Below are 12496 nucleotides of genomic sequence, written 5' to 3'. Positions count from 1 at the left end.
CTAGACAATGGCTTCCGAGTCTGGAAACACCGACCTTTAGAATGCTCACAACAAGCACAAGCTCCCAGACCCCCTTCCTACCTCCTTGCCACATGAAAGTCAGGATTCAGTGCGTGTGGCCAACACTCCGGCTGACTCTGATGAGCCTCCACAGAGCTGTCTTGAGGGCCAGGAGCCCAAGGCTCGCTCACTCTAGATCTCCTGTCTGCTGTTCTCAGCCGTCTCGTCCTTCCACAGCCAGCTCCCCACAGTATCGAGAGGCACTGTGAAAGGAAATGCTGCCTTGGATGTCCCATTTCAGACCCTAACAGGCCCCTCCATGGCCTCAGGATAAAAACAGTCCTTCTTTGGCCCATATACACAACCTCACCCCAAGTCATCTTCAGTGAGAGAGGGACAGTTTCCTTACTGTGTTGCCTCTGGTAGACTCCTGGGGGGACAAGGAAGGTGACAAGGATGCTGTGCACACAGTGGGTGTGTGGAGGCATTGGGGACCAACTGCTTGACATGGGGGCTCTGCTGAGCTGTGTGCAAGGCAGCTGGGGCACTGGGGGTGGGGTGGGGGGGCACAGCCGTATAAGCTAGAGGCTGACCGGACCTGGCTGGAGGAACAGGAGCTGTCGCGGGGGGGGGGGGGGAGTGAAGGAGGCAGGAGAGCTTCAGATGAAGCAGGTCACCCACCTTCAGGTGACGCCATGTCACGTCTACTCAGGTGGACGTATCCTTCTTACTCTCCCTGGAGCTGCTGTCCTACCAGAAGCTTCCAGCCGACCAGATCCTACCTGGAGTGGATATCCAGCAGAGTAAGAACGGAGAGAAAACAATGGTGTTTACACAGAATCTGCTCCTGGGCTTCACCAACCAGACCATTCAGGCATGTTCTAACCTGCCCCTACCCGTGCTACCTCTACCACCACCACCACCCCACCACCACCCCAGCCCACCCTACCCCAACCACCTGCGCCTCAGGAAGAAAGACAGCACCCTTCCCCAAGGGTGAGGGGCTGGAGGGAGCAATCCATGGTGCTCCCTGGAAGAGGTGACAGGTGAAGCCTGTCTCCTGTCTAATCGAGGGAAAATGGAAACTACACAGAGAGGCCTAGGATGTGGCCACCTTGGTGGGGACCGTGCTGTGAGGGGCGTGGCTTGGCTCCTGCGGGGCTTTGAGTGCTAGAATGAGTTGCCATTGGCCAGGTCACACACAGGCCAGTGTGGCACCACGGGAGTCAGAGGGCCGTGGACGCAGGCAAGGAACTGAAGGATAACCCTGTGAGGTGCCAGAGACACCAGCAGCAGAGCAGGGTAGTGGAGTCCTGCAGCCAGGGTCCTGGGAGGCAGCTGGGGCCAAGGAGAAGTTGACCATGGCAGTGCCTGACTTCATGGACTTCTGAGGGGCCTCTGGCCACTTGGTTTCAGGGTCTAATAAGTTGGGGGGTGTCTTGGACCCCCTAAGAGGCAGAAGACAAGGAGGGTGAAGGAGGTCAGATGGCTGACTGACCTGCTGACTGGGAATAGGACACAGGTCTGTGGGTAGGAGGCAGGCAGAGAAGTGGAGAGTGTCATTCTGCAGGGATTCCACCTGCCCCTCTGGCTTTGGTGGCAGTGCCAAGCCCCAGTCCCTCACCCCCAGCTCTGTTCAGAAGTATCAGTACTTGGGTGAGGTGGAGATCCCTGTGCCCCAGGACCCCGGTTCAGAACACCCCCAGTGGGCAAGGTTGTTTCCTGCTCCACTGAGTCACTGACTTGGGCTCCTAGGAGGTGCCCCTGCGGGCTGTCGTGGCTGTGCCATCGCTGCGGCTCTCTGCCAGCTGGTTAGACTTTGGGACCTGTTTTGTGAACCAGCAGCACACCCAGGAGGTCTACCTGATGAACTTCAGCGGCTGTCTGAGCTACTGGACAGTGCTGATGGGTACGTTGGGCCCTCCCATATGCCGCTGTCCCTCGATGGGACTAGCAAGACCCCCTAGGAAAGACTGCTGGATCCTCTCCAAATAGACTGGCTCCCTAGGGCTCATGGCATCCGACACTTCTGGAGTTCCTGGTTGCCATGCCCCGGGTTGCTGGCATGACCAGTGATGCACCCAAGAGGCTGGTCTGGTCTGGGAGAACAACACATGCAACAGCCCCGCCCACACACAGCCCCCTTTCTTCTTGGTGCAGGGCAGGAGGAACCAGCCAGGGAAGATCATGCCTTTGGGGTCTCCCCAGGCAGCGGGATGCTGGAGGCCCGAACCATCAATGCACCCCCAACCTCCATTCCCCTTCAGATCTCCTTCAGTCCTAGGTGAGAGCTGCCTCCTGCCTCCGGGGCTCGGCCTGTAGGGCCTGGGCACCGGCCAGTACTACCTAACCTCACCCACCCCTTCCGCAGGAGCGGCCTGCTGTACGAGTCCACGGTGGTGGTGGAAGGCACTCTGGGTGAGAAGCCCTGCACCCTGAGGCTGCGGGGCCACGGCTCTTTCGACGAGAGATATGTTAAAACTCAGCAGTTCTGAGGCTCCGGGGCGTGAGTCTGGCTCGGGGTTGAGGGGCAGGGCTGCTGAGCAGAGGCACACAGGCTACGGGGCCGAAGCAGCTTCTAGAATGAGGGATCTCCTTTTAGGGAATGACGTCAGCCAAGCCCTGCATGACGGGTCTCAGGGCTAACAAGCACAGGCCACCACCAGAGAGCCTATGGCAGTCTCTACAGTGATGGTCCACAGAGCCCAATAAAGCAAGGTCTGGGGGAAATGACTGCTACCCAAGTCAGAGAACACACGTTTACTATGTCTGTTATGGCCGTCATTCATGAGGCCGCTGTCCCACAGAAACACACATGGTCCCATGGTCAAGAGTGGCCTGCGTTGACTTTGGTTCAGTTGAGAGGACTGGGCTGGATGGCCCAGTGCTCATTTGTCCCTGTATTATTACATCTTCTGAATTAAAGTGCTGTGATTCGCCCCTCCAGTGCCGAGTGTCCCACGCAGGTGGCTTCTGTAGCGTCCCTCTGGTCACCACGGTAGGACTCTCTGGGTAGTGCCCGCAGCCAGGGCTTCAGTTCCCAGGGTACTCAAAGACAGCAGCGGCTCCCATCCCAGTCCCGATGCACATGGACACCACTCCATAAGCCCTGGGGAAGAGAATCTGCATTGGCTGGGCAGAGCCAGACCCCAACCCATGTCCCCGCCAGGCAGAGCTGCAGCCACAAGGGCTGTGGCAGAGTCAAAGTCAGTAGAGCAGATCTGTGGGGACTGAGCCCCACACAGACGCACGCCCAGGCACCAGACACCCTCCACAGGTTATGCTGCCTCTTAAGCGAGCCTTCAGAACCACAGGTGTGCGCTCGCCTCCCCAAGGCCCGGCTATCAGACACCTCAGCTCAGACACCCCCACAGCACCCCAGGAGGAGCAGCCTTACCGTTTCCCATGGCGCTTCAGCTCATTGAGCAGTGTGACGACCTGCCTTGCTCCAGTGCAGCCCAGGGGGTGGCCCAGCGCTATGGCACCCCCCAGGGGGTTCACCTTCTCAGCGGGAATCCCCAGCTTCTCCACACAGTAGAGGGCCTGGAAGGAGCCAGAGCAGTAGGCGGAGTCTCGGCCCACCCTGCACCCCTGACTCTCGTCCCACCATGCATCACTCGTCCACCTGGCAACACCGAGACGCAGACTCACCTGGCTGGCAAAGGCCTCGTTGATCTCAAAGACATCTATGTCACTCACAGTCAGTCCTGTGGGTGAGGTGCAGACCAGAGCTGACAACGACCACTGGGCTGGACTTTGGGCCTCCCCAGGACCCCATCCCAACTACAGACCCCAGGAGTCTAGTGTTTGTATTCTAGGGACAAGTGAGTGAGTCCCAGCTGTGGAGTCAGGAGGCCCTTGGGTGTGGGGCGCTAGCCTGCCTCACCCACAGCACCCACAGGGTCAAGCCCAGCACCCAAGTCTCAGGTACAGGTATTGAGGGACCCAAGGCCAGGGTGAGAAGGAGCCGCCTCACCTGCTTTCTGCAAGGCCGCAGGGATGGCATAGGCAGGTCCGATGCCCATGATGTCAGGTGGGACGCCAACCACAGCATAGGACCTCAGGACCCCAAGGATGGGGAGGCCCAATTCCTCAGCCTTGGACCTCCGGGCCAGCAGGACGGCAGCTGCTCCATCGCTCACCTGACTGGAGTTCCCTAGGGAAGGGAAGGTGGGACAAGGAGGCATCAGGCCTAGCTGAGGAGAGCCAGCCCCCCACCATCACCTTCCCAGGGGTCCCGGTCAGCTCCAGGGTGGAACAGGTCACCTCAGTCAGCCCTAGTGCCGGCCCATGCTCACCAGCCGTGGTAGAGCCTCCATCCTTGAAGGCAGGCTTCAGCTTGGCCAGGCCCTCCATGGAGGTGCTGGGACGGACACCCTCATCCTGGGTCACGGTGATGGTTTTCTTGTTGCCCTGGTCGTCAAGGACGGTGGTTGTCACGGGCACGATCTCAGCACGGAAACTTCCCCGGCTCTGGGCTCTCGCCGCCCTGCCAGCACCACGGGACAGTAAGACACAGGCATGTCTGGGATCCCTTCCTGCCTCTCCCTGACCTTGGCCAACTCAGGAAGACACACAGCCCCAGGCTGTGCAACCACTGCTCATCCCCTGGTGGAGCTGTGATGGATGCCGACAGTCCCTCAGGACACTGCCCTCCTCTGGGAGGGGAAGGGGGTGCCCAAAGCTTTCCTAGACTCTTCATCACTGACTCCTAATTTTCACATCTCGTTGGTGCTCAACCCAGGATGTTCAGAGGTGCTACTGCGTTTGGCTCTCCTGAGTCACTGGCCGCTAAGCCTGCTCAGTGGTCTCTTCCACTATGAGGCTGGACCCTTGGGAATATTTGTGCTGGATTCTTCAAGTTTCATGCTTGACCGCTAAAGGTACAATTTCACCTGCTCCCCATCTCAAATTAACAGTGAGATGGATGTATGTTCTTGTTCACACGCAGTTGGTACACGAGGCTCGTATAGGGTGACCCTTTGTAGCCATGTGCAAAACGGAAGTAGACATTCCCATGGGCAGGGACGCCCAGCTTCCAGGCAACACACACACACGCGCACACACACACACACACACACACACTGCTGACCAACTCTAAAAGGTGAGGCCGCCTGGCTCAGGTTTTATCCCTTCCTTTGCTGTTCTCCATACATGGCCTAAGTGGCCAACTTGCCCTTCTGCTCCCCACAGGCCTGAGGCTCTGGTTTTCTTGAATGGCAGCCTCAGGTCACGGCTCCTGGCCCAGGTCTGCCTCCTGTGCTGGGAGGACTAGACCTTAGCATCACTGGCCCCAAATCCAGCCTTAGAGATCACCAATGGGCACCAATATCTGGGCAGAACAGGGTCCTAGTCCTTCTGCCCCAAGGAGCAGAGCTGGGAAGAGGCTGAGGCCCAGGTAGGAAGAGAACACAAAATGGAGTGAACAGTTAGAGAGCCCTGGGAAGACACACCTGACAATGATGCTGAGCCTTTCCACCTCCCAGCTAGAGGCATGAGGCTAGTCAGCACCTTTGTACCATCATGTGAGCCCTGGCATCAATAGCCCACCCCACCCACACTCACTTCTGCTGGGAGGCCAGCGCGAAGGCATCCTGCTTCTGCCGTGAAATGCCAAACCGCTCAGCCACGTTCTCCGAGGTTATCCTAGCACACAGACAGGAAAGCAGGAGGTCGTGGGTCTGCTGGCCTGAGGGCTAGGGCCACCCTAAAGGCCTGTGCATGCAGCTCCGGGCATCCAGGTCTGAGACAGAAGCTTCCAGTCCACACCCCAGGGACTCGTGGCTCATCGTGGATACCGAGCAACCACGTGATGGATGCTCAAAGACTTGCAGTTCAAAGACACCCTCTTGCAAGGCAGAGCAGCGTGAATGTGGGACCTACAAAGGGAACTGTCCCAGGGGAGCTGCCTCAGCCCGTAACACGAGGGCAGGAGGGATGCTGGGGGCACACTCTGGCTGCAGTTTCTCCAATGGCTTCCAGGCTACTCTTGGAAACACAGGCTACGGACCAAGCCAGGCCAGCCTAGAGTTCTCGTGTGGCCAGTATCCCAGAATCCCTAGCCCTTGGACACCCTTGAGCTCAGAGACCTGGTTGCAAGGCTAAAGCCCTGGAGAGATGGAGCAGCTCTTGTATACTGCATTTCACAGTCTCGAGTCCTTCCCAAACATGTTCAGAATTTCAGTGCCCACCCCCCAATCCTTTCCAATGCTCCAGGTCTCCAACTGGGGCTTTGTAGCGGGATGGGGGCGGCATCTGCCACCATCCTCCTTGAGACTGGGCAGCTCAGGGAAGGTAGTGGCAATCCCATACCTCGATCTTGCTGAGCCTAACACTCCAAGGATGAAGGATGGGGGGGGGGGTGGCAGGTTCAGGGCTTGGCACTGCCAGCCACAAAGGAGAAGAGAGAGAGAGAGAGAGAGAGAGAGAGAGAGAGAGAGAGAGAGAGAGAGAGAGAGAGAGAGGAAGCTTTCTGTAGATACTCACCCCATAGGAATCAGACAGTCTCTGGCCTTTTCGTTCTCCAGCAGACGCAAAGAAATATTCCCAGAGTTCCCTCTCTGGGACAGGGTCATGGACTCCACCCTGAGGAAAAGGAGCAAGCTCTAGCTCTAGCAGGAAGCCCCAGGGGTGGCCCTCCAGTTGCCCCTCCAATGCAGTGCAGACCAAATCAGCCTGATCTAGCCCACAGTGTCCCCAAGTCTGCGGGAGGCAGGGGAAACGGTGAGCACTAAGCCTATATTAAAGACCTAGCCTGCGTGGGTTGGGATGGCTGAGAAAAAGGCCGGTGGGCAGTGCAGAGGAGTCAGACATTGCTGGGGAGGCAGCCACGAGTCCACATGACTGCCAAAGGCCTCTGCTAAGCCTTCTCCTGACTTTGGTGTAACGTGAACCCTCTGTTCTTTTAGAAGGGTTGAGTTTTAACCACAGGGTCTTGTGTGGTGAATGAGCACTGCATTGCTAAACTGCATCTCTTGGCCTTAGAAGAAACTGATTTCATTTTGAGACAGGACCTTGCTAAACTGCCTCAGCCCCAGATTTGCTCCATAGCTTAGGTGAGCCTTAAAATGCTCCTGCTTCGGCCAGGATATAGACCTGGCTAGGCACTTGAATTCTGCTTAAGCATGAGACCCTGTCAAACTGTGTGACTGAGTGACACGTGCCCCACAGAGTCAGCTACCACATCACAGAGCTGAGGAGGGTGTCCCTGCTTGCAGATGAGGATATGAGGATATGAGCTGTTCACTGTCACCAGCACGAACCCCAAATAGACAATCTGGTCCCACAGTTCGATCCTGAGCCAGCTGCAAATCTTAAAGCTAGGGGATGATCAGGCCATGATGTAAGTATCTTCCAGGCATCGCTGCTAGCTCCAAAACCTGCCAAGACCGTCTTCCAAAGCTCTCCTAGGCTGCCTTCCATGCAGGTGGCCCCAGTGTTCTGTCCTTTCCTGGAGACACTATCAGGCTTAACAGGCTTTGACCCAGAGGCAGAAACAAAGGTGCAGTCTGAGTGAAGGGGACAGTGAGCAGATCACCAGAGATCAGAGCACAGTATAGCCAGCTGGCATTTCTCCCTTGGTACTAGGGTGGCAGACAAGTTTACATCCTAGGGAGACGAACATTACATAGTAAGGAAATGTCGCTGACTTCAGGGAACCCACTCTGGCACTTCTCTCAGGAACATGGGAAATCAGCCAGTGCAACGGAAGCCCATGTGGCTCAGATTTCCAACGTGACAACCAGATTTGTAAGAATGGAAAGAGGCCACTACACTCAGAGCTTCAACCATTCCTAGGCTGCATTTGTGGGAGCCCAGCCCAGCCAGCTGCCAGGCAGTCGGGGAGAATTATAGCCGAACAGACTAAAATTAGTTGATTATTGCATCAGTTAATAAGGTCTGGCAGGAAGGCGATCTTACCCACAGGCCATGCCAATGTCATAAGACCCATTTCTGATGCCACCTGCAACAAAAGCAGCATTTCATAACCATCGTCGGCCAGGGCGGGCCTTCCCTGCAGCAGCAGCACAGCCCGCTCCCTCCCTGCTCTCGGGGTGCAGTCAACAAAGCCTCACAGAAGACCCGGGAGCACCCAAAAAGACTGGGGAGTGTGACTATGGCTGTTCCTCCACTCCTCCTGCCTAGGGTCGTGAGGGTCAGGGACCAAAGTCAAAGCCTGGTAGTGGTGGCACACGCCTTTAGTCCCAGCACTCAGGTGACAGAGGCAGGTGGATCTCCGAGTTCAAGGCCAGCCTGGTCTACAGATAGAGTTCCAGGACAGCCAGGGCCAAAGAGAGAAACCTTGTCTCAAAACAAAACAAAAAAACAAGAAAAGAACTGAGGTCAAAATCAGGGCATGCTCACGGGCACCCGGCAGTCACAACTTACCAGCGATGTTGGCCACTGCCTGCAGCCCCGACGAGCACTGTCTGTTCACCGTAGACAACGGTACCGTCTCTGGAATGCCACTGAAACACAAGTAGAGATGGCAGCCGGCCCTGAACATGCCATAATCTCACAGAAATCGGGGCCCACGAGAGCCCCAGCAATGTGTGCACAGATGAGGAGAACGGGCAGCCCCGCCCCCAACTGAGCAGCTCCTAATAGCAGAAGTAGCATCTGTGCAGACCTGTCTCCACAGTGACTTTCTACCCAGACTCTCCAAGCACATTCTCAGCCATCCCACAGTTCCCAACACGGACGTGGGGGCCTGTTGTGAGGCCACCGACAGCCTCCTTCTGCTGCCATGAAGACTCAGCCACGAGAACCAGTCATTTCTGTGGTCCTCTGAGCGTGAGACTGCTGCTAGGCTGCGGCACAGCGGTAACACTCCAACACTGAGCCACCATTCATCCCCGGCAATGTGTCTAGTTTCCAGCCCTGTGGGGTGCCCCCCCCCACTTGGCATGTTCATTCCTCTACCCCTTGCTCTGGGGCTCCCTGCGTTCAGCCACTAAGTTATTGTTGGAGCTGCCTTGCAAGGTGGCATGCAGGCCTTGGCCAACACGGTAAAGCCCCGGGACCAGCCCAGACCCTTGCCTGACACTGAGAACCCCAGGAGTTAGGATGGTGCTGGTGTGCAGGAGAACCGGCGAGGCCCTGAACTGGGGCTCTAAGCCAGGTCCTGAAGGGGCCCTGAGGAGGGTGGGTGGCTCCCCACGCTGCGGAATTTCTCCTAGGTGCCCTCATGTCTGGCTACCACTCTACCAAATTCACCAAGTTTCCCCTAAAATAGCCTCTGAGCCTGAGGTCTCACCGCAGAGAATCTGTGGAGCGGACAGCACTGTGCCTCATAAATACAGAGAAAGCTGACGTGTGGGGCGGCCACAGCACAGGAAGAACATGGTGGGGGTTGGGGGGCACTCGTTTGAACCCCGAGGGTTTGAGGACGCTAAGCACAAAGAATGAGGAGCGTACAGTTGGGCAGGGTTCAGCGGGGACAGGTGAAGCAGACAAAGACAGCCCTCTGTGGGGACGGAGGGGCAGAGGCGTGATGGAAGCAGGCAGTCAGCCCCAAACAGCCAACTGGAGGAAGCAGGCCAGTTAACCTGGAGAGAGACGGGGAGACCTTGAACATCAGGCTAAGTTCCCAGAGGTTCTGCGGTTTGTTGGTTCGTTTTCTGTTTTGTTTTGTCTTGTTTTGTTTTTTCCTGTTCTGTCAGTGGCCAGTGTTGCTATGACTTCCAACCCACACAGCAGGAAGGACTGGGGGAAGGGCGTCCTCAGTCTCCACATAGGAGTTAATGAACCATTGCTTCCCCAGTAATGAAAGCCAAGAATATCCTGCCTCCCCCTGGGCTCCTGTGCCCCCCATGAGGTGTCAACTCAACCCCAAGCTGCTGCTGACTGCAAGCGCCTGCACATCCCAGATGTTCAACTAAGAGTGCAAGTAGAGACGGCTCGGCGTGGCGATGCGATCATTGCCTCTAAAGGGTGTGTGGTAAGACGGCTTCGCCTGAAAGTTAGACCACAGAGAGGCCCTGACCCAGTCCCCAAGCCCTGGGTGCTCTGGCCATGGGCCCAGTGACACACCCCCTCCTCTAATAGGGGAAAGGTTACAGAGCAGAGTTCAGCGCACTCTAGCTGCCTCAATATCGTCTTTCAACCTGACCTTCCACCACACGCAGATGTATCCCCTGTGCCAGGGCCCCTCTACCCCCCCACCCCCACCCCCCACAGTCATGGTGGACAATCAAAGCTGGAGCCAGACGGATTACCTCAGGAACTGGGCCACTCGTGCCACGACGGCTCCGGCCCCTGGCTGAAGCACATTACCTGTGGGCAGAAGAGAGCCCTTACTCAGTGCCAGGTGGTGTCCTTTGAGGCCTAAGGTAAAACACGCCCCAGAAAGGAGATGTTCCAGATCTCTCCAGGAACTACAGCCTCTAGAGAGAGAGGTTTGCGTGAGGCTGTGGAGGATGTGGGGGATGGCGAGTCAGGTACCCAAGCTGGAGCGCCACGCCCACAGTACGCTTAGTAGGGCGAGCTCCTTTAAATCGGCACAAGTTGGGGGCCCGCTTGCTTGAGTCTCTAAGGTAAGAGGCACACAGCGAAAAGCCTGCAAGCTGAGGGAAGTGAGTCTGCAACTGTCACCTCCCCAAAGTCAGTGCAGGGGGTCGGTGGTGAGGAACAGGCTGGTACCTCTGGACAAAACCATGTCCTACACTACGTTGCTCTAGTTCAGGGAAAGCAGGGTTAGAGCAGAGCGGGGTGAGCTCGTCTGTACCTGTAACCCGGGAAAGGACGTCTGCGTAGGTAGGGATCCCTGCTCTCCCACCTCCCGGAGTGTCCAGAAACATCTGTGCTTTAGAGCAGCTACCACCACCTGGTACTCCGGCTTCCCACCTCCACCCAGTTGGCTGGTGTGCCTCGAGGGGGCGCCCAAGGTTCTAGGCTTGAGACAGGCTGTTAGGAGCAATGGTCCAGAGTCCTTCCTGTCCCTCAGCAAGCGCACGCAGGTCTGTGGTGTGGGAGAAGGATCCGGGGAAGGAGAAGGGCGTGGAGGGCCCAGTGCTGGCCCAGCAGGTGAGCTCACCCACGGAGATGTCTCCCAGCTGCTCAGGCCTGAGATTCACGTCCTGGAGAACCGCGGTCAACACGGCCGACAGAAGCTCGTCCGGGGTGGTGTCCTGCAAGACGAGGCGATCAGCGGTGAGCCCAGCTCCCGCATCCTCACCCGGGGACTCTGCGGTCCCCGGACCCCAGAGGGCAGGATCCCACCCGCGCTGGCTGCCTTCTGCGCCCCTCGCCCGCAGGAGAAGCCTCACCTTGAAGCCGCCGCGGCCCGCGCGGCCGATGGGGGTGCGCCGTCCGTGCACCACCACCACGTCGGAGGCCGAAGCCTGCGGGAAGCCAGCGGCGCAGGGAGCGGCTTGTAGCGCGGAGCTGGACTCGGGCCGGCCAGCCAAGTGGCCCAGCACTACCTGCAGCCGATGCATCGCGGAGGTGGGTCTCACCGGTCAGCCTGGGCTCTGGACTCCAAAGAATAAAAAACCGGTGGCTTGCACAAGGGAGCCAGTCGGAGCTTTACATTTTTCACAAGTCCTGCCCACCCGTTCTGCAGCCAATCAGAAGGTGAGTCTTCGTGAGGCCACCCCATCATCACCTTCCAGGTTCTCAAAGCCGGTCAATGAACTTCAAAACCCCTCCTCCTCAAAGAGCATCCATTTAACCCATGTGATGGTGCAAGTGGGTACATGCAAGTTCAAGGCCAGTCTGGGCTACAGAATAAGATTTTGTTTCAAATATATAGTTTTTTTTTTTAAAGTCTGCGCACATTTTTGAAGTCCCTCCCAGAAGTGTAAACTGTAACTTTCTGGTTTTTTTCACAGCATTTTGCAATCAACACTGCAGGCAGAACCTCAAAAGTCTTCTTGGTTTCTGGGCATGAACCAGGATACCCACCTCCTAACACTGCCATTACACACTATCAGACGGAAGGCAGAAGGTTCTGGAGCCTTGGCAACAGCTTTACACTAGAGATGGAGTTGAAGTCCCGCCTCTGATTCCTGTTCTGATTTGCTCACTTCTCTCCTGGGTCCTGGGACACAAGCTGGAAGCTTAAGTACTTTGAGATTCCGGGTCCTACTCTTGGGCAGCTCGCTGGCCGGAAGAGCAGGACACACTGCATCAAGGCACTGAAGCGGTCCTACAGGTCTCTGAGAATGTCCCACGGGTCTCAACGCCTGTTTGAGATGCACTTCCTTAGTGTCGAACACCCCTGCAGCCACCGGTCCCCTTTCCCCGTAGCCGAAGTGTCTGGCAAAGCGAAGGAGCCTGCAGTGTGACTGGCACGTTAGCTCACCAGTGACTTCCTGCTGAGTGAATGAACCGGAGTCCCTGCATCTAGGATGTTACCAAGTTCCCCAGTCACAGTGACTGGCCAGCCCCAGACCATGACAATAACAATGTTTCTCTCAGACCCCAGGAAAGCCCAAAAGCATGAAGGGAGAGGATACCAGGAGAGGGCTCAGAGGGTGACGTGCCTCTCCCACAA

At 57.1% G+C, this 12496-nt stretch overlaps 2 protein-coding genes across 2 annotated transcripts in view; one reads left to right on the top strand and one right to left on the bottom strand.

Annotated features, from left to right (window-relative positions):
- The window catches only part of DLEC1 (DLEC1 cilia and flagella associated protein), a 50242-nt gene extending 47303 nt beyond the window's left edge, over positions 1–2939 (top strand). Inside the window, exons 34-37 of the mRNA XM_084754901.1 lie at positions 713–874; positions 1756–1909; positions 2161–2284; positions 2372–2939. Coding sequence (XP_084611027.1) covers positions 713–874; positions 1756–1909; positions 2161–2284; positions 2372–2495 — 564 coding nt within the window. The 3' untranslated portion in view covers positions 2496–2939. The remainder of the gene's footprint in view (positions 1–712; positions 875–1755; positions 1910–2160; positions 2285–2371) is intronic.
- Positions 2746–11519, bottom strand: LOC311582143 (3-ketoacyl-CoA thiolase B, peroxisomal-like). The gene is made up of 12 exons (XM_084754927.1): positions 11268–11519; positions 11036–11129; positions 10218–10275; positions 8389–8468; positions 7921–7963; positions 6487–6585; positions 5566–5646; positions 4299–4489; positions 3977–4156; positions 3652–3707; positions 3398–3543; positions 2746–3109 (listed from the first exon to the last, which is right to left on the bottom strand). Exons 1-12 carry the CDS (start codon positions 11436–11438, stop codon positions 3034–3036), a joined length of 1275 nt encoding a protein of 424 aa, XP_084611053.1. The 5' UTR covers positions 11439–11519; the 3' UTR covers positions 2746–3033.
- Between the last annotated feature and the right edge of the window lie 977 nt (positions 11520–12496).

The sequence above is a fragment of the Acomys minous genome (assembly GCF_964271855.1).
Source record: "Acomys minous genome assembly, chromosome: 13".
NCBI lineage: Eukaryota > Metazoa > Chordata > Mammalia > Rodentia > Muridae > Acomys > Acomys minous.
The sequence above is the reverse complement of the archived record's forward strand: the minus strand, read 5'-3'. Positions and strand labels throughout refer to the sequence as shown.

Coding starts and splice junctions, on each gene's coding strand:
- LOC311582143 (XM_084754927.1), bottom strand. CDS start 11,438: ATGCATCGGCTGCAGGTAGTGCTGGGCCACTTGGCTGGCCGGCCCGAG. Junction 3,708..3,976: donor TGCGGCCTTGCAGAAAGCAG/GTGAGGCGGCTC, acceptor CCTCACCCACAG/GACTGACTGTGAGTGACATA. Junction 3,544..3,651: donor ACGAGGCCTTTGCCAGCCAG/GTGAGTCTGCGT, acceptor GGCTCCTTCCAG/GCCCTCTACTGTGTGGAGAA.